This window comes from Clinocottus analis, unplaced genomic scaffold (assembly GCF_023055335.1).
Source record: "Clinocottus analis isolate CAN_PGR_092001 unplaced genomic scaffold, fCliAna1.0.p SCAF_10, whole genome shotgun sequence".
In the NCBI taxonomy this organism is placed as follows: domain Eukaryota; kingdom Metazoa; phylum Chordata; class Actinopteri; order Perciformes; family Cottidae; genus Clinocottus; species Clinocottus analis.
This window is the reverse complement of record NW_027175821.1, coordinates 11,664,394-11,688,620: the sequence shown is the minus strand read 5'-3', so window position 1 is coordinate 11,688,620 and position 24,227 is coordinate 11,664,394. Positions and strand designations below refer to the sequence as shown.

Here is a 24,227-nt window from a genome sequence, read left to right as displayed (position 1 = left end):
AATTGACTCACTTCCCTGCAGTTTCAGCTGTGGCACATTCTTTTACTGCGCTGAACTTGTTGGCATTTTCTTCCCTGAAATATCCAACCTCCTCGCTCAAGGGAAGCTTACCTTCCCCTTAATGTGAGCAATCATTTAGTGACAAAGTAGCTCCCGGCGTGCACAGCAGACAGAGGAAATAGTCTGAAGGGTAATTCAGAGGTCAAAGATCAAATGGAGTGAAGCGGGGTCAAACAGAGGCTACTGAGTGCATTTATTAAGCAGAATTGACGTGTGGCCAATTAGAAGACCTGAATGTGGCATTGCAGAATCAAAGTCATTAATAACCTAGTTACACATGACTGAAAACGCAACCAAGAGTGCGATCACTAAATACTAGTCTTACAAAGATGCAGAGAAAAAGGAGAATTCAGTAGACGCACTCAGCCCTTTTTGACCTACATCTTCCATGATTAGCTATGCACAAATAGGACTTCCTCTCTTTCGCCTTGCTATGAGTGAGAAGAAGATTATAAGTGAGCTGCCGCTGCCACTGCCACTGGTGAGCTGAGCTGGAGCTTGGACTGGAGCTGGTCTCCTCCCAGATTTGGGGTTGATTGGGGATTTCAAAGTCAAGCAAGTTCAAAGCCTTGGCTGGGGAACGTTCAAAAGAACCACAGCCAGCCATGAAGCGGAGAGGAAAGAGGGAGGGCTAGTGAGCTACTTACAGTAAACTCTCTCACAGTCTGTTGAGAAGGCATTGGCAGAAACAGGGAGGTGTAAAAAATAAAAAAAAGGATAAATGCCAGTGAAAATAACCTCTGCGCTCCAGTGGGTAAGTCGATGTGAGGTGCTGAGCAGGTGGAACTTTGCTGACATACTGATGCAAAACTGAAAGTGAGAGCCAAAAAGTTTTGGTAGCAGAAATCATAAATAATACAGAGGTTGGGATTGCATTTTCACTGAATCACACAATGTGATGGGTTTTTGCTGTACATGGAATGTTAACAATGTCTCTGGAAACGTTGCTAGCCCGTTCTCACACAAACAACTTTGTAACGTAGAGTGAAAAGGGAAAAAAGACCAAATGTGAGAACATTAGGATTTATTTTCTTTGTTAAAAATAACTTTAACCTTACAAACACACACTTTTCTCCAGATGAGACCCTAAAACCGCCAATGTAGTGCTTTCTCAAGTATCTATTTGATCTCTGTGGTTTTTGTTTTCATTGCCACTCAATGCCATTCATTTGACACCATGTCAATCAAACCATGGCAACATTCTTGCACCCTGGGGACCGGGACTTAAATAATCAATTAATTTGAGTTATGCTTGTGTAAATCTGTTAAACTGCAAGCTTCTGTGATAATTGTATATTTTGGATAAAGGCTGCACGAAGAGGTATGTAAACACACCAAAGACGCACACATTTGTGCTAAAAGTTTTCATGCCAGCTGATGTGACTGGCTGCTTTAGGTCTTTAGTGGTGGAATTAGCTCCAGTTAGTGCCTCTTTCTTTTGTGTTTCACCCTGATTCAGCAGTCCTGGACTTTACGCAGAGCCTCTGAAAGCTCAGTGGCCAGAGGGAATGCCAGCTCATCGACTATTATAATGACGGCCTCCCTATTGCTCTCCGTCTCTCTCTGCCCTTCTCGCCAGCACACCATCCCAATTGTCTCTCTCACTCGTTCTGTTCCCCATCTGTCTTTCTGTCCTTCTTGCTAAACAAAGGCTGGTGTGAGTGTGTATGATGCAATTCTGGTAGTGCTGAAAGTTCATAGTAAACAGAAATGCACAGAATGAACATCCCCATGGTAGGAATGGATGGATTAAAGATTTTGCTGTTTGGCAAACTGCAAACAAAGATATCATACTCAATGTTGCAGGCCATAAATGAAACAACTCTTTGTGAGAATGGCAATAAGCTCCCAAGCTCAACAGTTAATCATAAGCCCTTTTCAATCAAATCTTGTTCCAGATGGTGACTTACCTTGGTTCTGTGACACGGAAGTCAAACAACCTATTACAGGAGCAGCACAAAGACACTGTTGCTGATATGACACTATCGCATGCTTTGTAAACTGAAAAGGACACGAGGACTAACCTTGAGCTTATCAAAGCGTTCAGTGAGCGAGGACACCTGGTGCTCGCGGTGGCGCCCCACCAGCTTGCAGAGGGCACAAATGAGCTGGTCATCCACCAAGCAGTACATGTTGACCTTCTCATTCTCGTGCTCCAGGCAGGTCAGGCCGCGGATGTGAGTGTCCGGCAACGGCTCCACCAGGCGGTGGCTGGTGAACGGCTTCTTGTTTGGGTGTGTTGCGCGGAGGCAGCGGTCACAGTACGACACCTCACACGTGACGCACGTCTTGACGGCCTCACGCGGCGGATCCTGCTCACAGAACTGGCAGCTGATGCGCGGATCCATCTTCGCAACAACAGCCGGGCTGTGGTTTGCGTTGGTGTGGTTGGTGTGATTGGTGTGGTTGGCGTGCGGGTGGGAGTGGCTGGAAGTGGCCGGGCTGCCGCGGGCGCTGCTTCCACTTGTGCCACCACCTCCGCCGCCGCCGCCGCCGCCAATCGTCCCAGCTATTGTACCGCTAATGGTGGCGGTGTAGGGCCGTTGCGGCTGCAGGCGCCGGCTCTCCGTGGGGGAATTGGGGCCACTGATGGAGGCCTTTTGAAAGCGGTCAATGATGTTCTGCAGCGTCACATTGCGCTTAAGGCCCTCCAGGCCGCGGTGATTCAGCGTGATGACGTAACGACAGGTGGGGCACTGAAAGGCCGATATGGACTCGAGGGGCTTGCTGGTGGAGCAGTGAGACACCAGGATGCGGTGGGCACAGTTAAAGCACAGGCTGTGGGCACAGGGCAAGAGCAGAGGATCTTCAAACAACTCCAGGCAGATCGGGCAGGTCAGCTCAGACTCCAGTGTTTCCATCTTCAGTTGAACCAATCTATAGGTGACATCAAAACCCACAGAAGCTGGCAGATCACCTGCATTGAGAAGAAAGATATATGTATGAGAATTTATTGTTACACATTACGTAGTCCCGTAATTACAATAAGCACTTCAACTTTACTGTACTTTTTTTGCCTGGCAATTTCATATCAAATGCAACAGAGGAAAGTGGAGGCAGCTCATTAATATTTCTATTCATCTAGCTATGATTTTAACTGAATCAGTTATGAGCTACTGGCTTCAGGAAAGACGGACTGGCCGGTGCAGCATCAGCAGAAACATCACTAACACACACTTTCTTTTACTATTATACATCAGCTGCCCAGCTTTCAGAACTGCAGGCTGGGCTTCCATGTTGCATCCGTTAACACGTAAGGTTTCCTGCAGAGCTGTGTCAGAAGAAGAGGAACGACTTCATGGCCAGGGGGTGATGAAGGTTAACTGAGTAGTAGGGAAGTACTAATAAATGGCATGAGGAGCATGGTAGCGAAAGAGAGACAGATGCTAAGCAGAGAAGGACTCTTCACCTTACATTTTTTAAACTTTATATTCTTTCTCGTACATTTCATTGTCAGGTCCCTTTCTCCCGCTGATGCCTGGCTTCCACGGTAAGATCAGCTTGACTTATCAAGCAATAAACACTCCCAAGGACATTTAAACCTTTAAAGCATGATCTCAACAACAATTTCAAGTGGGGTAGTGAAAATGGAGCCTGAGATATCCGCAAAGATTGATTTCAGATCCTCTGCCCCCTCACATCTCAGCACCCTGTAGCCTACATATCAAGCTGTCTGGGTGGCCTTAAAACCACTGACATGAGAAATCACCAATAACCCCACACTCACTGATTCAGTTGTATAGTGGTGCAGCTTTCAGTGGCTCTCTATCACTTTAAAGAAACAAAGCAGGCACCGTGAAACTACAGTATTAAACTGCACGACCCCAGATGGCTGACAATGATAATTTCATTAGTTTCGTAACGTTTGCTCCTGAAAGACTGCCGTTGTCTCCCTCTGCACCAGTTATGCAGGATTCACATATGACTGGGTTTTACTGGTTATGGCTAATCAAAAGGACTTCAGGACTTAGTTCAAACTTCTGTGAGTGACCTCTGGGATTTAGATAGTGGATTGTGTACATGACTACGATCAGACACAAATAAAATGTGTGACTCACAGGTGAAAAACTATCAAGAAAAGGAAAGCAGACACAAATTTCACAAACTATTTTGAAATACTGAAGACACAATTTCAAAATACGGAAGTGAAATGATTCGAGTGAGCTCCAGTGTGCATAATGGTGCTCATCAGTAGGTTTATCCAGCTCCCATTTATTCAGCTTCCTGGTTTTCCAAGACTGATAACTCAAAATCAAGCAATTTCAATGCAAGTTCACAGTCCGCATTTCATTTTTGATCAACATCTCGCAGTTTTGGCCTGACCGGCAATATTTTTTCAAAATCTCTCAGCAGTTGCCACTAATTCGACGAGATGCCGGGGCATTTGCCAATAGTTTTTAAGTCGTGACATCGGCACCTCGTAGAACAATGGTGTCAGAGCCGTTTTCAGTAAGTCACTGGTCTTTGCAGGGGCAAAAATAAACCTGTGCTTTTATTTTGAATATTTTGAATATTAATGTACATTGATTTAGCTTTGCTACCTACAGCTCACGTGTAATAACACTACTGTGCTGTGGCACTTTCATAACTCGGTCGGAAGAATTCAGATGCATGGAGAACTACACAACTTCCCATAATCTCTGAAACCGGCGAAGTACAAGCTGGAGACAGGACTATACGGAAACAGAGCTCAAAGGCTCAAACTCATTTGCAGTAACAAAAGTCTCCTCCCTTCTGCTGCAGAAGAAACCATGCCTCGACACTGAGCTGTGTTCAAAGCAAACATGATTTGAGCAGCAGCTAAGTGCTTGGAACGGCACTCAACTGAGGAAAGTAGTTATATGGATGCAGCAGCTTCTTTATAAAGTTCATTATCTGGAAAAGAAACAAATAACCTCTCACATCCAATCATGCAGATATTATGCTGATGTAAGGCGTCGTACTGTGTGTGTGAGGCCGTATATGAGTGTACATAAACAAGCGGTATTATCTATGTCTATGAGAAAGCTGTGTGTATATAGAGTCCTCACCCAACATGAACTGGGCTGCTATTTATCAGATGCTTTATGTGGTTGTTATCGCACAGCCTGGCTGTGGAAGTGATAAAGAGAGATCAGAGGCGAGCAACCACAGAACGAGCAAGCATGCGGTTCAGCTTCATCACGCCAAAAACAGGACTTATTTATCTTCACTGTATCAGAGAGTTGATAACTTGAGGCAGGCGGATGGGAATGACCTAACAGGATTTGGGGGGAGGTGATGAGCAGAGTCAAGGACAACCTTTAAGACCTTTTGATGACATCAAGGCGACTGGCCCCTCTGCTTGTCAACTCAAGGTACAGACAACAGACAACAACACTTCTAACAAACCTCGAGTCTCCAGTCTGTCATTTTTATTCAATCTGCAGCCATTTTTTGGTGGATACTTCACGTCTCACCAAGAAAACATTGCAGTTAATCCAGCAAGACAAATTATAATAGGATATATACATTTTGATAATGTCAACAACAAATCAAATATACGAATAAATGGTGCTAAAACATTTTTAAGTATTTTATTTACTTAACTGAGTGCAAGCAATATTTTCCTCCAAGAATGAAGTTCTATGTCACTGAGAGCAGCTTTGTGCTGAAAAACAGGCCAGCTGTATATGACTGCTGGGTCAGTGGAAGACGTCAACAACAGGAAACAAGGCCCACATTCATTAAGACTCTCAGGACGCGCACTGATTCAAGATCATCAGGTCATCGGACCATGTGCAAGTGACTCTGGAATCAGCTCAAAATAATGCAACAAAGAACAAAATCTTTTACTCAGTAGCATAAACGATCACCAAGTTGGAAATTCAAGTGAATTAATACTTTTGCTTCTGCACTTGAATCATTTTCAAGTCCTGCCTCTGTTCATAAGTATTAGAAAAAGAAAACAAAGGAAGTCACACAAATCCCTTGATTCCCGTCTTACTAACAGAAATAAACCGTATATCATCACAGTAAATATGCTGTGGGATTGTGCAACTGTCAAGACAGCAGAATCACAACAAGAAAACAATCAGCTATATTGACAGAAACTGAAATGGAATACTAACGCCCTCAATTATGAAGCTCATCTCATCAACAGAGATGAGTCCATGACCCTCATCCTGGATTTGTAGACTGAATCAGACTCCCTTTATTCCCTCGGACCGAGCCCAACAGTGCCGCTTACGCTCATGTCTATGTGACTGTGTTTAACGAAGCTTGGTGTTATAATTAACACTGAGCTTTAACACACCATCACCAGGCACATTACACTTTAGCTGTGGCACTTTGGGGAGACAATGCCGGCTTAGCCACTTGGGGACTAAAACGCCAACTACATGGTGCAGGCATTTCATCTTCTGACAGGCTCGCACAGACACATAGACACACAGACACACACAAAATACACATGCACAGGCAGAGCCGTACATTACAAGCACAAACTCTCTCTGTCTCGTTGCTTCTTTTCATCTGCCATTCTTGTTAAGGTGAAGTGTCCCATCTGGAAGGAGAACAGCTTGAGCTGGTGCTTGAGAAAACACACACACACATACTCACACATCACAAGCACACACTCACACAGGTGCCCATAAACCAAAGCACACACACACACACACAGACACACACACACACGCACGCACACTTAAATTACAGGCATACGCACACAGGTGCACTGCCCACAAACCAAACCGCACAATCTCACACACACACGCACGCACGCACGCACACACGCACACACGCGCACACACACACACACACACACACACACACACACACACACACACACACAGCTGTGAGGCACTCTCTGATCTTTTGTGGTGCTGATTAATGTAGATTCTTAGGTCTCATTCAAAGCTTCTTTTTTTTACCAACAGATGAAAAACAACAACTCAACATTAGTCTGTCTGAAGAGGCAGTGTTAAATAAATAATTTTCTTTACTGCCCACATAACAGACTGTGAATTCTAATCGGCTTACGTTTCATACTTTTGCCTTTGACATCCTTTGAACAGGTGCATGTCCACATCCACACACAGAAAGCCTTTTCAGCCGATGGCTTTGATGACTGAGACGGCAATGTATTCAAGTCTGACACCCCAAAAGTAGAACACTGATTGTGGTTTGTCTCACACTTTAGGAATAGTCAAAAACCCAATGTGTTTGCTTTGCTGATAGGGACTTGTATGAGCTTAATGTAGTACAGCACAGCTTACAATCATGCATCTGATGGCTGGCCAGGTCTGAAACACAATCAAGCAGCTCCCTTGCTTCTGTGCAGGGCCACATTTTAAAGGCCACGAAGGGCGCTGACAAACTGCTGCCCAATGCAAGGGCCCAGCGTGACTGCATTTATATCGATTGCATGTGTATGAAGAATTGCGTTAAGGCTTCAATTATATCCAATAAGCAGCAGTAATGAATTCCTCTCACAGTTTATGAGACATGACCTTGGAGAATGCCCCAAAATAGAAAACACTGATGTCACAGTTGGTATAATTCTGTAATCTTGCAAACATCAACACAATGAAAGAGAAAATTCATTTAAAAGCAGTTACACAGTCCTCTGGGTGTATACTTGCATGTGTATTAATTCATTTTGTTGACGCATGCATCAGTTTAGAAAAAAGGCATTTGTGGAACAAAGATGATTATCCTTGTATAAACAATCCACTTGTAAAAGCTGAATTGCTCCCCCCTGAATTGCAGTGGCACAGCTGCAGAGCCAAAACGGGATCTCAATGGACACTTGATGATGTTGGGATGAAGGGCTGATTGAAACAAAGCACCACACCGAGACCTCTGAACTAAAGACACCCTCCCAGTGAAGCAGTTACACTTCATTTTAAAGGAGCATTGTCAAGCGCACAAAAGCGCAGATTCTTGCATTCCTGTATGTTGGTGACCCTATTTGCACCTACATCCTTTTATTCATTTGTCAACAGGTTTTAGGGTTACATTGATTAAATATCCCTTTTTCCCATACATTCTAAGATTCATATATTCTCAACGATGAAGTGTACTATCACTCACAACCTCATGTACATTTAATCTAATCTACAGACAGACAACCATTCACGTTCACATTCAGAACCCAACGGATGATTCAGTCAACAATTAACACAATTTGCATGTATGTGTTTGGCGGGAAGCCGGAGAACCTGGGAGAAGAACCACGCTGACACAGTGGAGACATGCAAACCCTACACAGAAGGGCCCAAGCCAGCCAGCGTTTACTGAAAACATTTAACTTCAAAGATACGAAGGACGTGCTGAGGTGCAACCAGAGCCAGATGTTAGACATCTATCAAAGAGACTCATTCCCTGGGTAGAAAGCAGAATACAAGATTACTTCCAGGAGAGGCTATGCCTCAGTGTGAGGTGGATTATACAGGTATGAACAACAAGGTGCATGTATGCACACACATCCATGTGTGGTTCCCTAACCTGAACAAACACATTGACACACACACACACACACACACACACACACACACAAACAATTGTACTTTGAGTTTGTGGTCACTCCAGCACCAGCAGCCCATCAGTGGCAACCGACTCAACCTCAACACTGAGAATCTACAGTGAGTCGGCGGTTTTCATTGTCAGATTAACGGTGTTTGTACCACCCCTCATCCACCTCCACCCAAACTCTCCATCAGCACTAGACTCTCTGTTCTCTGAGTGTAACTGGAATCTATCCATCTCACTGGAGGCTGTCAATCATAGGCTTATCACCTCAAGGGAAGAGGAGCAGAAAATCACACAGTTAAGGTTTAAGGCTCCGGAGAGCAATACAGTAAACAAGAGCAGCGGGGGGTCGGACTTTTTCATTTTCCAGGGGATTGGGAAAACACACCTTCAGATATTGTCACACTCTCCTACCTGAGACACGTTAAAGCTGGAAGAAAAAAAAATATATATAAATTTGGATTGTCATTATGGGAAAATGATATCACTTCTCATCGGTTACATTTATATTTTGAAGCAATGTGCCTTTTGGCAGTGGGTGAAAAGAAATTGAGACTTTACTTTTGAAACAAACAGTTTCAACAAACTGATTAAAGAGCTGTTTGGTGAAGCCGTAGCCTAGAACGAGAATAGGGTTTGGCTTGTCACAGTGACACTTTTAATTTTTACATATGAAACAAAAGGGATACTAATTAATGATCTTACATTTTGTAATCTTCTGAGAAGAGCCAGTCCAGATGTTTTACATTGTTTGCAGTCCTTATGCTATGCCGAGTGAGCCAGAAGCAACTTTTATTTTTTTACACGTTTACAGTACAGACATGAGCGTAGTATCCATGTTCTCATCTGACTTGTCTCTCACTGACTTTGCATTTCCCAAAAATTCAAACTACTCTTTAAAACAATTTACATTATATTTCAATTAGCTGAGGCTTTTATTCAAAGCGACATACAAGAAGAATTCAACAAGAATCAAGAAAGCAAGAATATTTCTTCAAGAAAGCCAAATTACAAAGTTCTGTGAATAAGTAAGTGCCATTCAATTACTATTAAAGTGTTTTTATTTTTTTTATTCAAGGTATAGATGTGTTTTTAGTTTGTGGCGGATGACGGATATTATCAACAAATAGTCCAGAGAAACATGCACGCTTCACTTAACTGGTATTTCATCTCAATCTTTGTATTTTATCCAAAACATTACATTTGAACTGTCAGATCATGAACTGTTTGGTTGACCTTTTTAACCCCAGTGTGCACTCACACAATAGTTGTTTGCTCAGGGTCTTTTGAAGGCCAGCAGCAATCATTGTAGCCATCAGGTTTATTCTCCAGCGGTTCAGAGCTGAACAAAGACAGATGCTATTCAACAGACAAGCCTGTAGTCTGTGACCTCAACCTGCTACGGACCTGTTGTATGTCCAAACGGGCAAAAGAATAAAGATGCTCATAACAAATTAAAGGCTGTGTCCGCCAGCTCGCTAACTTAAAATTCTAAAACATAACCAGGGGAGGTTTACTTTAAAAATATTTTTCAAAACAATAACCTGTTATTCAGTAACCTAATCCAGGTATCACAGTATTAAAGTAGCGTAACTTGATTACCTTCCATGCTTTTGGATTACCTCAATACTAAATATGCAAATAAAGACAAAGAAACGCTGACATTTTGCCATTATTTTGTCCATAAAGCAGAAAAAATCATTTGGCAAGTTAGTGCCTGATTTTAACATGAAGCAGCAACAGTAGCTACATGAATTTAATTAAATTAACCGAAAGGGACATTTTGCAAATGTTCCTGTATTAGTTAAGCTTGCTGGACCAGAAATGTGAAGCTGTCCATTCATTTCCTCCAAACTGTCTTTTCGCAGTGGGATGCCTCTCAGAAAAACAAATAATTTTGATGAACGGGAAAGTGAGAAACCCCCAGTACTTTGCAAATAACTTGGAATTTTGCTCCTCCTTTCTGTTTTACATACAAGACAATGGCCAGATTTCCCCGCATTGAAAAGATTGTTTCCACTAACACGGGCCACACCAGCTATCTGTGTGTGACGGCTGCCTTGCTAAACTGCTGCAGAATACATGTCTGTCCATCTTTGTTGCATTGTGCGTGCATGCACGTGGTATACTGTACTAATTACGTAACACCATTCCATGTAATCCATTGCTTCCCAACCCAAACATTACTTATTTAAACGCCGCCTTGAAGAAAAAAATTTAAATGTGTGCTTGAAATGTTTATAGAGCAGGAATATGTTCAAATATGGCCCGACAAGATGGCGGCTTAATTCCTCTCTCTGCGTCGCACTGCGCCTTTCTAAAACAAGGTGCTTTCATTCATTACTTTATGAGGTAACAAAACACCATCGCTGGAGCCAGCACACATCGCCCCACAGAGACTGCCCGTTGCTAAAGTACAGACCAGACACTCAGACATTTTGCTGAGGCACATTTACTAATCAAGGGTGCACGCATTAACATGACGAACACTGCACTGCTGTATGAGCACTTTCATTAGTGGCCATGTTAGCAAACATAACTATGCAGCTCTGAAACATGGCATTTACCATAATCACCTTAGCGGAGCATTGAAATCAGAAAGAAATGGGACATTGTTGAAGTGAATTCAGCAGAATTTCGTCACATGAGTGCATGGAATGCTTGCACTTTTTAGGAAGGCAATTTATTTTAGCAATTGGGGGGGAAACATACGCATAAGTATAGGTTACATGTCAGGAAAAGAAATGCTGAGTTTTGCCAGACACTAACAGACTACAGTATGGTTTTGGAAAAAGGAAATGAGAGAACCTCAAATTGACCAGAAGACACCAAACTGTACATGTGAGTCTTTGAGTGGGATCAAGGAGGCCATTAGCCTGTTGTGTTACATTTCCGTGCAATCTTTGAAAGGAGCCATGTGTCTCAATGCTGCCGTTTCATGGGATTAAAAAAAAGGTTTCAACATATGATAAACAAGCCAGGTTTTCTTATGGCCACCAAATTCATTCTCGCCGTCTCCCTTCATCTTTTCCTCTCTTCTTCCTCGACTCTCACTCTTCCGACCGCCTCCACTTGCCCAGTCTTTCCTCTCTCTCTCTCTCCCTCTCTCTCACTCAGGCTGCGGAGAGAGAGCGAGAGAAAGGCAGGAAAAGACAGAGCGGTCTGGTTTCATCAAACATGTGATTCCTATTCATAGAATGTAAACAGTAATGCGGCCAAGCCGGTGTTTCCATTTCACATTCAGTGCAGTTGAGCAGGCTGGTTTAAGCTTAACCCTCTCACTGCTACACTGGAGACAGCTCTTATGACAAAACCAATTTCAAAATAAATCTACAATGTTAGGTTGCACTTGGATCCATCTTAAGGCGATATGTTGCTCAATTCTTATATATTTGTTTCATTAAGTTAGGCTTGGTCTGTTTAAGGACACATCTACAACCACTGCACTGCAAATTCATTCAACAATTAATTTATTTTATGTATGTGTTTCAAAATGAGTTAGTCTCAAGCTGCCTGAAATAGTCCTTTTAGGGGAAACAGTTCACATTTAAAATACAATATTTTCAACATTAGCCCCTTTTTCAGTTGCATAGCAAGCTTCTGACAGTCTTCAAGGTCAGCCTGCTCTCTTCCACCACATCAGTGCCGTTTTAAAAAGGCAGCAAGCAGAACTGTGACTCACTGTACAAGTTAGCTTTTCCATTCCTTGGTTACAAATGTTCGCTTCTGATGGGGAAAACATGGCTGGGACTCTGGGGACGAGTTATCTCAGTTCACCTCAGTGGATCTCATGGAAACTTCTAATATTATGTAACACACAACGGCACAAGGAAACGCTGCACGAATGACGTTGGCACAGTAGGAAACTGGTGTGTTGGTCCAGTTATTTATGTTTTGGATGTCATCCAAAGTAAGTTTTGGTACTAATCATATATTCATAGACATCTTGTTTCATGTATAAACAATTAATACAGTACATGACAACAATTATCGTCATTATACTCTTATAAAAAAAAGTGGTTTCTTCAATTTTAACCTGATTTTAAAATGTGTTAATTTCACCCAACTTTAAAACTAAGGAAAAGTGATAGTTGCACCTCTATTAGTAGCTGTGATTGTGCATCTGGAATAATGTGTTGGTGTCTATTGATACAGACCCAAATGAATCCCCAGGGGTGTCACTGGAGGTGACACTGGGTGTCTGACTTTCCAGAACGCCACATCCATTTTTATAGATGGATTTGTTTTACATGCTTTTCACTGCCTATCACCAGTGCTGGTGAGGGCTCTTTTGTGTGAAGGACATTTGCTGATGCAAGACACTGGAAATGAAATAAACAATCAATTCTTGTCAAACGCAAGGCCAAGCCAGACTTGCTAATTGGCTTATTACATTTATAGGCTACATGAAAGCCGAATGAAATTAGATTTTCACAGGGTTGTGACAGTGAGTAGAACACACCTCCTCCTCTCTTTCACCCTCCACTTAATGCATCTGCCTGTTCCAGCTTGGCAGCCTGTGGGTAATGAAGCTAATACTGTCAGACAGCGTCTCATCAGCTCTCTGAGGCTTCTTTTGCAGCGGTGGGGAGCCTTATCAGGCCTCAACACAACACCGAGTAGCAACCATGCCCCTTCCTCCCCTCATGCAGCTTCCATTATTCATGTGCATTTGCCCAGGTGAGAACAAACCCGGGATCAAAAGTTGGCAGAACAGCTTATTAGATATTTAGACATGGCTGAGCATGCTGGAGGGAGGAAATGATGAAGAGCAAAGGAGAACAGACGAGAGTTACCACAAACTGTCAACAAAGGCAAACATGTAATTGGTCAGTAGGCTTCCAGCTCAGTGTAGAGTTCGGGGTGTGAACTGCTGACCCAGGAAATCAGGCTTGGACATACATTTTGGTCGGTATAGAGTTATTTCTCTCTTTAAATATTTTTCTTACAGGGCTCAGATATGCGACTAGTTTAAAACTGACAGGAAACATGGATTCAGAATCATGTTTCTTATTAAAAAAACATTGTCTTCTTGCTTTGCTGCCCGCAATCTCAAACTTTAAGATATACTTTCTGGCCTCTTAAAACTCAAACATATGCTCGCACACAAATATTGAACAGTTTCAAAGACATTTCACTTTGATCATCATCCATGAGATACAATATTAATTACATTTTCCATGACTAAGCAGAACTCCTTCATAACTAATATTTTGGAGCAAAACGATTCCACAACATGTATTGATGACACACACTGCAGAACGAATATATAAGAAATATATAGTCTTGCCTTGCAGAAAACAAAACTTGCTTTTGTTTACAATTGACAAATCAGCTTACATGTTTCAATATTTCCATCATTGTGTTTGCATATATGTGTATACAAGAGCATGGCGCCAAGTTAATGGCTCACCTTTTACTGGTGTTTTCTATATATATGCAAATGTGATCCACATAGTGTGGAAAAGCAATCTACGAACCATATAAACAGCACTTTCAGCTTCCAGAAAGAGGTTCTATTCAGTGGGAAATCACATCCAGTACACATATATTAGACTGGAAGACTGTCAAACAATGGCCCTCAGCTAAAGAGTGACGATATATTCCTAAAAAGTTTTCCCGGTGTGAAAAACAGCTGACGTCTTTCAATGCATCGTATTGGTGCTAACCGACCCATAAAGTGCCAGCCACTTTATCAGTAGCTTGCCAAACAGTATTAGCAAAAGACGTTGTCCAAGCTGGCGGTATTGATTCTGGAGAAGGCAGATACTCAGGTCAATATGAAGGTCTCAAAAGCATTAACAAATCCTGACTGCTCACATGACAACTGTCCTTATTAAGAAACATTTATGCTGTGCTACAACAATGGATTTCTCGACGAGAAAATGATGAGAGTTTGGACATTGTTCCTCCTCATCGCAGTAAGATAAAAATCTAAATGTCTCAGGAAGAAAGACACTCACGCAGCGACAGATTCAGCCAGTTCGTGTTGATAAGAAAAACAAAGAGCGAAAGACAGAATGGTTTGGTGGCAAACATGAGTGTCTTGTGTATATGTATGCAAACTTGCCCATGTGCATGCAGCTCCCGAAATCTGCAGCGGCAGCTGGGGCTCAATCTTCCAAACTGTCTGCACAGACTTTCAGCCGAAGGGAAATACATTTTTACGCTTGATACAAAAAGATAGTACAGATGAAAGACTTGTTGGAGTTGTCTCTGCTGAATCATCCGTAAACTCATTACACACAGCAGAAGCAACTAACCTCGTTTTAGGGAAGACTCTCCCTCCCTCCCTTTCCAAATGAAGGTGCAATGGGGGAAAAAAAAAAAAAAACAAGTGTGAAATGACAAAATAAAATTGACGTTTCAAAATTTTAATCCCTAGATTGATTTTCCATTCCAGCTCCGGTGGTCTCGGTGCAAAAGGCTTTACTCCCGCACCTCATGCAGCACGTTGTAGGACCATGTGTGCCCTCACACTGGCAGATGCAGAGGGACATTTCTCATACCCCTCAGATTGAACTGAACTGCACCGAGCTGTCAGCGGGAGAAAGAGCTGCTTGACCAAAAGCCATGAAACAAAAGCCGCCCTGCATTAAGGACAGCATTCACCTTGCATCAAAACATAACACACCCAGGAGGGCCACTTGCCACTTCAACTGTGGATGATGCTGGTGCCGTTAATGAAGCAGGACGTGTTTGTGACGTGTTACTGGGCCTTTCAGTAATTCATTTTGACCAAGTGCCAGGGGAAGAGAGAGGGAGATAGAAAATACACAAGTAAGGAAGGTAGGTGAAAGAACACAGGGAGGTCAAAGAAAATCTGCTCCAAAATAGATCACACGCCCAGAGAGAGAAAAACAAAGAAAGCAATAAAGTGAGAAGTGGGAGACCTTCATCGGTGTGACCCCAGGGAGGGGGTTCCTGTCCTCTATCTCACGCTCTCGTTCTACAAAGTCAGAGCCTTCTATTTATACAGCACTGTAATGTTTGGCATTTCCTTCAGGGGGGGAGGAGGGAGTATGAGCCATTGTTTTCCTTGGCTGCGGTTCGATTGGCTCAGCGGGCTCCATGCTTCCAAATGCCCAAGGCTTGTAGCTCTATTTGTTCGATTACTTTTATTTATCACCAATAGACGTTCTTAGGTTCCTTCTTGAGATGGGAAATCTTGTTAATCTCAGCTCAGGCAGATGTATAATGGATTGCTTTGTTTCCCACTTCTCTACCCTTTGTGAAATATTGATATAAACATAATATAGGTTGCCGTTGTGTACTTTCTGGGAGAGGAAACCGCACCACAACACAACTGTCTGAAGGCAGATCTGAGCTTGCAGCTGCAGCAACAATGATGCTGCAGCAATACGCAGCACATCATTTCAGTGGCGAGCAGTCTCTCGAAACTACAAAGGCAAGCAATAAAATATCACAGAAACGTTTCAATATAAGCAGCCAATATTCAAATATGGAATTTATTTGGGCCGAGATAGAGTTAGCTTACATTCTCTTTAAATCATTTTGAACTGTGTTTGTGATTTTAGACCCCCCTCCGCCTTTAGCCCTGCAACTCAGACCGACACAAATCAATAGGTTGTAGAACAATAGCTTGCCGGCATTTTAAAAATAGCCATCCCTAGAGCACTGCAAAACCAAAGAGAATAATTGTGAGGGTTAACAACGTCTACTTGCTATATCAATATTGAACTGAACCAAGGGCCTGGATACTAAATAAAACAGCTCAGTCCAAGAGGTTTTTTTTTGCTGTAGGCAGGTTCACAAGAACTCCTACATTAATGACCGGTCTGGACTTCAGTGGAGATATTTGATATTTTAAGGAACGAAACAGTGTTACAACATAACACCCTGCGCGCACTGACGGATGAACTATGTTTAGCAGAGAGTCTTTGGAGAATATCAGAGACTCCGAGAGATCGTTGTAACTGTAATCAACCAGCAAGAGAGGAGCTGCTTTTAGAGAGGTGTTCTTTTAAGATGCCTGCTGAGTGTGTATGATGAAAGTATGTATATTCGCATGGGTAAGTCGGGGAAAGAGCCATGCTTTTTCTACTCCTCTACCCCCATGCTTTGTGTGTGTGTGTGTGTGTGTGTGTGTGTGTGTGTGTGTGTGTGTGTGTGTGTGTGCACTCTTTGCTGTGTGGCTATTAATGCTCCCCAAAATCCTCCAAACATCCTTGAAGCTCAAACATCTTTTTTCACGCCATGTCCTGTTTACACCTACCCTCTCGAACCGTCTTATTATAGTTATTTATCTCTCTCTGCCACCGTCTTGCACAGCCAATCCCACTATTTCTTTTTTTTTAATCACAACTGCATCGTGTATGAAGCTGTTCATTCGAGCTCTGGTAAATGTCCCATAAAAAAAGAGAGTGAGAGCTATCGTAACAAGTGTCCACTAATGAACACCATCTTCTAATGCAGTGATGTGTGAAGAAAGTTAGGTGTGAGGCATTTGTAGAGTCTTACATAACATCCTCAGATTAAGAAGAAAAAATACAAACACTCTGCTCACACATGTCCTGATGAATACACATGTGAAGAGTGTTCACCCCAGGGTCACAACACCATTCCTTTGCACAGAGCTCTCCTCCTCCTCCATGGCTCCTGCAGCCCGGCGAGAGGAGCTGTGGTACACTCTACCCCGGCAGAGAGACCTCTGGGATGGGCAGCGTGACGGCAGGACCTCATCCCGAGCTCCTGGTGCCAGCAGGTGAGATCATGGGAAACACTTGTGTTGCTGTCGGAGTGTACGCAGGCAGCTGGCTGTTGAGGTTGGACGGCTCCTCAGCTCAGCTGTTGCTGTTCCCTTTTCCTTATGTCTGGATGGATTCTCAGGATTAAGACCCTAGTGTTTAGAGATGCGCGCGTGTGTGTGTGTGTGTGTGTGTGTGTGTGTGTGTGTATGTGTGTGTTTTGCACAAGACAGAGCAACAGGACAAGCTGAGGCAGCGATGGCACTGAAAGTTGTTTCAGTTCTAACCACAACCCCAACATAACATTGTCTACATTTGTGTGTTTTGTTGTGTTGGTTAAAGCTGTCCAATTACAATTGAGCTACGCAAACGGACTGTGAAGACACTTGATCATTGGATTACAAAGTTATTGGCAATCAGGAAGTCAAAATAAATTGCTTCATTTAGATAAAATCCCACTATAGCTCAACAAGGAGGATTCTTATCTTCATGTTTACTCTCCGGGGAAAGTTACATTCATATCGTCTCTTCATCTCCGCCTTTCCACACTTTTAAAGCTCGTCTCGTTCACACATTTCCTCCATCACCAAACAACACTATCGAACCAAACAACTAAATCAAGCCATTATTTTAATAGGGTGTCGAAGTCATTGGAAATGCCGATTTTCATTTAAAGTTGTTCTCTCCAATTATTGAACTAGGCATCTGAATGTACCTTCCTGCTAACTGACTGAGACTCACCTGTTGAGGCCTCTGAGTACGTCCCTTCAATGTCGTTTAACTCAAATGAAATGTGTTTCAACCTCCAAAAGAAACTGAAATGCCTTAGAATTGTCAAATGTTGTGTACATGCAGTTGTCATCATCTGCTGTGGAGAGGGTCTTGGCTGATTAAGTTTCCAATGGCTCCACCTTCAAGCAGCAATACCAGTCAATTCGATTGTAGCCTTATGGCACCAATGCTGTGATGCTGTGTAATCTCATCCAAAGTAAGTGGACATTTAGTTTTTACCCCAGGGGAACACAGCCAATAAACCTTTTACCTAATGAAGTAAAACTGTGGAACCAATTCAGCTGTTTTGTGACACATCTCTGGAGTAAATGCTCATGGTCATTTATTTACGACACCGGAACGGGGCGTGTTATGGGCATGTTCGCGAAACTTGTGTTTTACAAGTGCATTAATGTCAACTGAAAAGGTTTGCACCTGTGCTCGATGACACAGAGAGGCTGAAAAAAAGAAGATGAGGTGAAAAAGCAGGAGGAGAAATGTAAAGACAGGGGTGAAATACGTTATTGCGGTATTTGTCCTCCCTCCTTTTTTTTTTTAGTGTTTTCTAGTCTTCATGTGTTTCGGATTATTGGCTTCCAATTTCTCTTTCCTAGGTCAATGGGTTGTTGAATGTAAAACGCATGCAGCCCGTATCCCCGAGCTAAAGGCTGGGCCCCTGCCTGCAGCTTATTGGCTTTCACTGGTTTACCTTCAGAGCCTGGACCATGACATGTTCTCCGCCACTGCCAGTTTGTCATCTGAGCTATCCCGGACTCCACACATGTAAAGTTATAACCCAATAAGCAATGGCTCATATCATGTGATCCATTCCTGGCACTGCATGTTACGGAAGACATCATACAGAATTTGGCCTGAAGTATGGTTTGCATTAGTAAGCAACCTGCAGTGAGTCTGCCACTGCCCCAAGTTCCCTTACTAAATGGACCCACAATCCATTTTTTGGTCATAACATACATAGTTTAGATTCCCTTCAAAAGACGGCCAAAATCTCGCAAGCTCAGTTTCTGCTGTGAGATATTATTCTGGAAAACATCCACTAAGTATCGATTGAGAGAAACAGCATTCTTCAGCATCTCTCCCAAATGTATTCTCTGTTCCTTATTATATGTGAGCTCTGTTCTTCTCAGATAACACTGCTGGCCAGCTGACCAGCTGGGTGCCACTGCTCAGTCCCAGTCTGAACTTTCCAGTTCAAGCTGCAGCGAGGTGGATGTTTAATACCCAACCAGCATCACCATAGAATCTCATTAATAGTGTTTTTGTTTTTTTTTGCCAGAAAGAGGAGGTTAGGCGATGTGTTGACATGCATGACTGCTCTTTGCTGATCTACATGCAGTGTGAAATGTATCCGGGAGACATGCTATGCCTCTGCTCAGTGCAATGAAGAGATCAAAGGAGTCTGGAAACAAAAACAGGAGGAAATCTGTCACACCATACATCCATCTATGTCATGTTTGCCTCGACTCCCACATGCATTTCCTTGATCCATTCTATATCACATAGAAACCATTTCCTCTGCTAATGAATGCTCCCTAGTAAGAACTTGGCAATCTGTTAGTTGCCGTTTTCGTACACTCCATAACTAATTACTACAGCGATCACATGCAAATTGAATGCATAATGTCACCTGCATCACAATATTCACATCTGTAGATATAAAAGAGAGTCATTTCTTTCACTGAAAAGGAGATTTATATTGTCTTTGTATGACAATAATATGAATGCATTTATTTATCTCCACCACTGACTTCCACTCAGGCTAAACTAGGTTGGCAGTTATTGCCAATTATTTGTGACGGCCTCACCCTATGCACCTTTACTTACTGCAATAGTTGTGATTTTTGTTTTTCATGTAGATGTTCAATAGGATATGTCAGTCCTAGGAATCACTGGTGTCCCACTTGTTTTGATACTTTCCATTTAATATAATTAGAACCACGCTTCCGTTGATGTTATACCGACTCTTTTGATTATTTTGGATCTCATTACAGATCCATGTTGGTTCCTGTTATCTAGATATATTTTGATCGAAGCTTTCTGTCAGTACACACACATTGGCAACTGTTTTACACATGTCAGGAGTACACAAGAGCATTTGATACTGTGACAACTCCTTCAATGCTCCGAACATATCACTATTGTTCCCAGCGGGTATTGCTGCTATTATAGAACAGAGAAATCTAAATAACACAAAAATAAACACAAACACTGAAACCTATTGCAGCATATTCACAGCAAAGCCAGACGATGGGTCAGACGATGTTGTGTACTGACATATAACTGAAAGCAGTGCCAACTTCAGACTGTTTCAAAGTTTCATCAAGGTAAAAGATAGACTTTAAAGACCTTTTAATGCCACTCGGAATTAGATGTATGACTCTGAACTGAAGATGAAAAAAGTTCTGCCAACCTGGGCTTATTTCTAAGCTGCTGAACACTCGTCTTTATTTAAAAACCTTCAAGGACTTTTGAGGACCTTGAATAAAGGTGAGGAACACAATATAATGTATGATCTAGTAAGTACCTGCAGACACCAAGATAATGAAGCTAGGACACAAGTCACTTACGCTCACAGATGGACAGAGGGTTATCAGAGATATTGTTAAAGATATTTGTACCAGCACTTTGGAAAATAAGGACAAAATGAGACCAAATACGTGTCTGCTGTTTTGGTGAACTGCTGTGTTGTGGTATTAACACCCTCTTATGGTCAGATTGTTCCACTCACTGCAAAAAAAACTTCAAAGTAATTATTATTATATGTTTTATTGTGCAGTTCCTTTTTACAATTCTCATTAAAGGAAAATTAAAAGGCAACTTTTTTTCCCCTGACCCGCCTTTTACAATCCAGACCATGACTGCTGCAGGACATCAGCATTAAAGCTTTGTGTAATGTTAAATGTGTCTCCCACAAACCATTAACATTCAATGAGACAACAACATTTCTTTAAAGCCACCGCTGCCTCTTAATCTCCCTGCTGTCTTCGGTGAATAGACGCAACTTTACGCACAAAGCGCCAAACTAAATAGATATATAGCGGCAGTGAGCTTTACAGCGCTGACAGGGAACAGCACCCTTTATTTTTCAGAGGGAAAGAAAAGAGAGACTAAGGAGAAGGAGAGAGGAAGAAGACAGATGATTGACGCATGGATAAACCAAGAAAAGCAAGAAATGAGAGGGAGGAAGGGAGAGAAAAAGACCACGAGAAAACAACCCTAAAGATAGACAGTCAGGAAAGAGAATGTATGACTTTTGAAGGTATAAGTGACAGCCCAGAGCATTGGCTCTAGTTATTTGAGATGGAATCATACGTGAGTGTGCTGATGTGTAATCGGCCTGATGAGCCATGTTGTGCAATGGCACGAGACGGGGCACCTCTGAGGCTTCATGGCAACAAAAAGAAAATACTACTATTACTACAGTGTACTTATGGGACATACGGGGTTGATTGGGTTTGTGCTCTTAGTCCACCTAGTCATGGGTTTTTCTTCTCTCAAAAACATGGTGACGAGAGAGAGAAAGAGGCAGAGTATCAATCTAGAAACAGGACTTGAGATTCAGCAAAGAGTCGCTGATTTAAGTAAAGGTCAGAGTCAACTAAAAAGCAGCGCACTCATCAAGAAGTGCTCCGTTCATCTCTCAACAAGAGCGCTGATCTTCCCTGTTAATGCTGCTAACACTTCAGCACACAGAGGCATTCAAAGCAGCCGAACAACAAGCAGGGTTCCTCACACTGACAGCTGAGCTCAGCAGGATCATCACAACGTAGTTCAGCACTGCATGAGCTGACTTATGCGCAGTGACACTTCAACACTCTCCTGACAACTTTGTGCATTTCATCACAATTTGACAGGGTATTAATTCTGGGGCACCGGCTTACTGCTCTGACGTTGCCCAGTGGCATATTTGTTTTTGATATTTGTCGTCAGTGTTTATTGCTGCAGACCAGAAAGGAAACACTCTATGTAACAACTGCTCTGCATTTCTGTCAAAAGTATCATCATTACGTGACACTGACGTGTTTAAAAGAATCCTAAAATAAATACATTGCAGGAAATGACATCTAAACTCTGACAAAGAGTGCAGGAATATTAGAATGGTACCTCATCATAAAATACAGACAAAATGACAAAGTTTTAAAGACGGACCTAAAAATCTACAAACAAAACATTGCAAGCCACTTCTTTTCTGTTGGAATACTGTGGATATATTGAACATACTCAAAACCCTAATCATAAAAAAAACTCCAGCAGAGGGACATAAGTGTTCCCCATGCTCTTTGCATGACAGCAACACATGAATCTAACTGCTGAATCATACCAACCACAGACCTGCAGTCCCCTGCGCCGCGGGGGAGCCGACACACTGTCGGGTCCGGGACGTATTTGCTCCTCCAGTTACAGGGGACTTCAAAGCAAAACACATGCATCACGTAATTTCACTAAGATTACTGGAAATGATCTCTGTGAAAAAAAAATCAGCTGATCCAATGTTATACCCACGTTTACAGACACAGAATGCTGCGGTCCAATTCAGCAGCGCACGAAACACAGCAACACACATCTTGTCCATACATGGCAACATATGCGACTGGCTGCGCGTGGTTTTACACACAACAACACACGAGAGACAAGTTTGAGCGTTACACCAGGAGGAGCCCGCTTCACACATGGTCGTTTGATTCTGGACCGTTCAAGAGACCCGACACTGCCAGTGGATGGAGGAAAACACAACCACCGGTTCCCGTTTCGATTCCCGGGCGACCCTCTCCCACCCCGGCGTATTTGAAGTGCACACAGAACCAGAAGCAGAACGAGGGAGAACCAGAACCAGAAGCAGAACCAGAGTAAGAAGAAGAACCAGAGGGAGAAGCAGAGGGAGAACCAGCAGCAGAACCAGAGCCAGACACCTCTGCGCGGCGGGGAAAGGTTGTAGACAGTCACCTACCAGCTTTGCATGCCGAACTCTCTTTTCTTCTGTCATCTTGAAAGTAGCCCGAAATGAAGTTAAAAGAAACACGGGAGAGGTGGCACAGACCGGGGTTTGAACCGAGCCCGGGATACTGGAGCGGACTACTTCTCTCCAAGTCTGGTCCACAACAGCGCAACAACAAACAAGAAGAAAATACCCGCCCGGTGCGTCCAGACAGCGGCTGCACCGCTCCGCTAGCGACAGCGCCCTGTGAGCGGAATACTGAACTTTGGAAAAATGAGAGAGGGAAAGGGGGGAGAGGGAGGGAGGGAGAGAGAGAGAGAGAGAGAGAGAGAGAGAGAGAGAGAGAGAGAGAGAGAGAGAGAGAGAGAGAGAGAGAGAGAGAGAGAGAGACAATCACAGGAAAGCGACTCCTCCTACTCACACAATACAAAAAGCAAAAGCCAGCAGATAGAGCCGCGTCAGAGCCGCGTTACTCCACACTGGAGCGATGTGCTGTCACTGGAGCCCAATAAGTCATGTGTGGAGGGGCAGTCGATTACACGTCACACTTATTCATTCCGTTTATCGGATAGCCACCTTTAAATCGGAGGGCAACGTTGGTAACAAAATCTAATCGACTGGGGTCACACAATGAGGTCACGATCCACCGTCACAGAGGCACTTTAAGAGGACATGGCAGCAGTTTTCCAGCCTCCACGACGAGTCAATTAATGGCCACAATCCTTTTCGTTTTCTTATCCTGGAAAATGATGCAACTGCGGGTAATAAAGCAGGCCTCTGATATTAAAAAGCCATGGCTTGTTCATTAGCCTACTATCAATAAGTAAAACAGGGAGGTAATGCTATGTTCAATTGTAAAAAAAAAGACCCAAAGGCGGCAATTAAAATATTCATAGATTTAAACTTGGGCAAACCTGTTTTATAATAATGGCGATATCACACTTTAATTTCCTGGATAAATTAGATGATTACATGATTTTATCTGCATTTGTGTGCCATGATGTCTGTTTGTTTTTGTTCAAGTGTGATACTACTCCATGAAGGTCTGTTACTTAAATGGTTGTTTTTATGTCCCACATTTTTATTGTAGTATTCCCATCATATTTCTAAAGGATACCACACACCGGAGACACCCAATGCTTCCGAAAATATATCAGAGAATCATGACAACTTTGTTCTGAGCAGCGGGTGGAATGTCTGTGTCTGCCGGTGTGTGTTCTGCTGCTTTAGTGTGTGCGTGC

At 42.8% G+C, this 24,227-nt stretch overlaps 1 protein-coding gene across 3 annotated transcripts in view; it reads right to left on the bottom strand.

The window, feature by feature from the left end:
* mid2 (midline 2) overlaps window positions 1–24,227 on the bottom strand; it is a 126,066-nt gene that overhangs the window by 57,773 nt on the left and 44,066 nt on the right. For 2 of the 3 annotated variants that reach the window (XM_068588464.1, XM_068588467.1), the window contains exons 1-2: window positions 22,999–23,079; window positions 2,085–2,977 (exon numbers count right to left, since the gene is read on the bottom strand). In XM_068588464.1, coding sequence (XP_068444565.1) covers window positions 2,085–2,921 — 837 coding nt within the window. In that variant the 5' untranslated portion in view covers window positions 2,922–2,977; window positions 22,999–23,079. Of the gene's footprint in view, window positions 1–2,084; window positions 2,978–22,998; window positions 23,080–24,227 lie in introns of those variants that run through there. The other variant, XM_068588465.1, reaches the window with a different exon arrangement.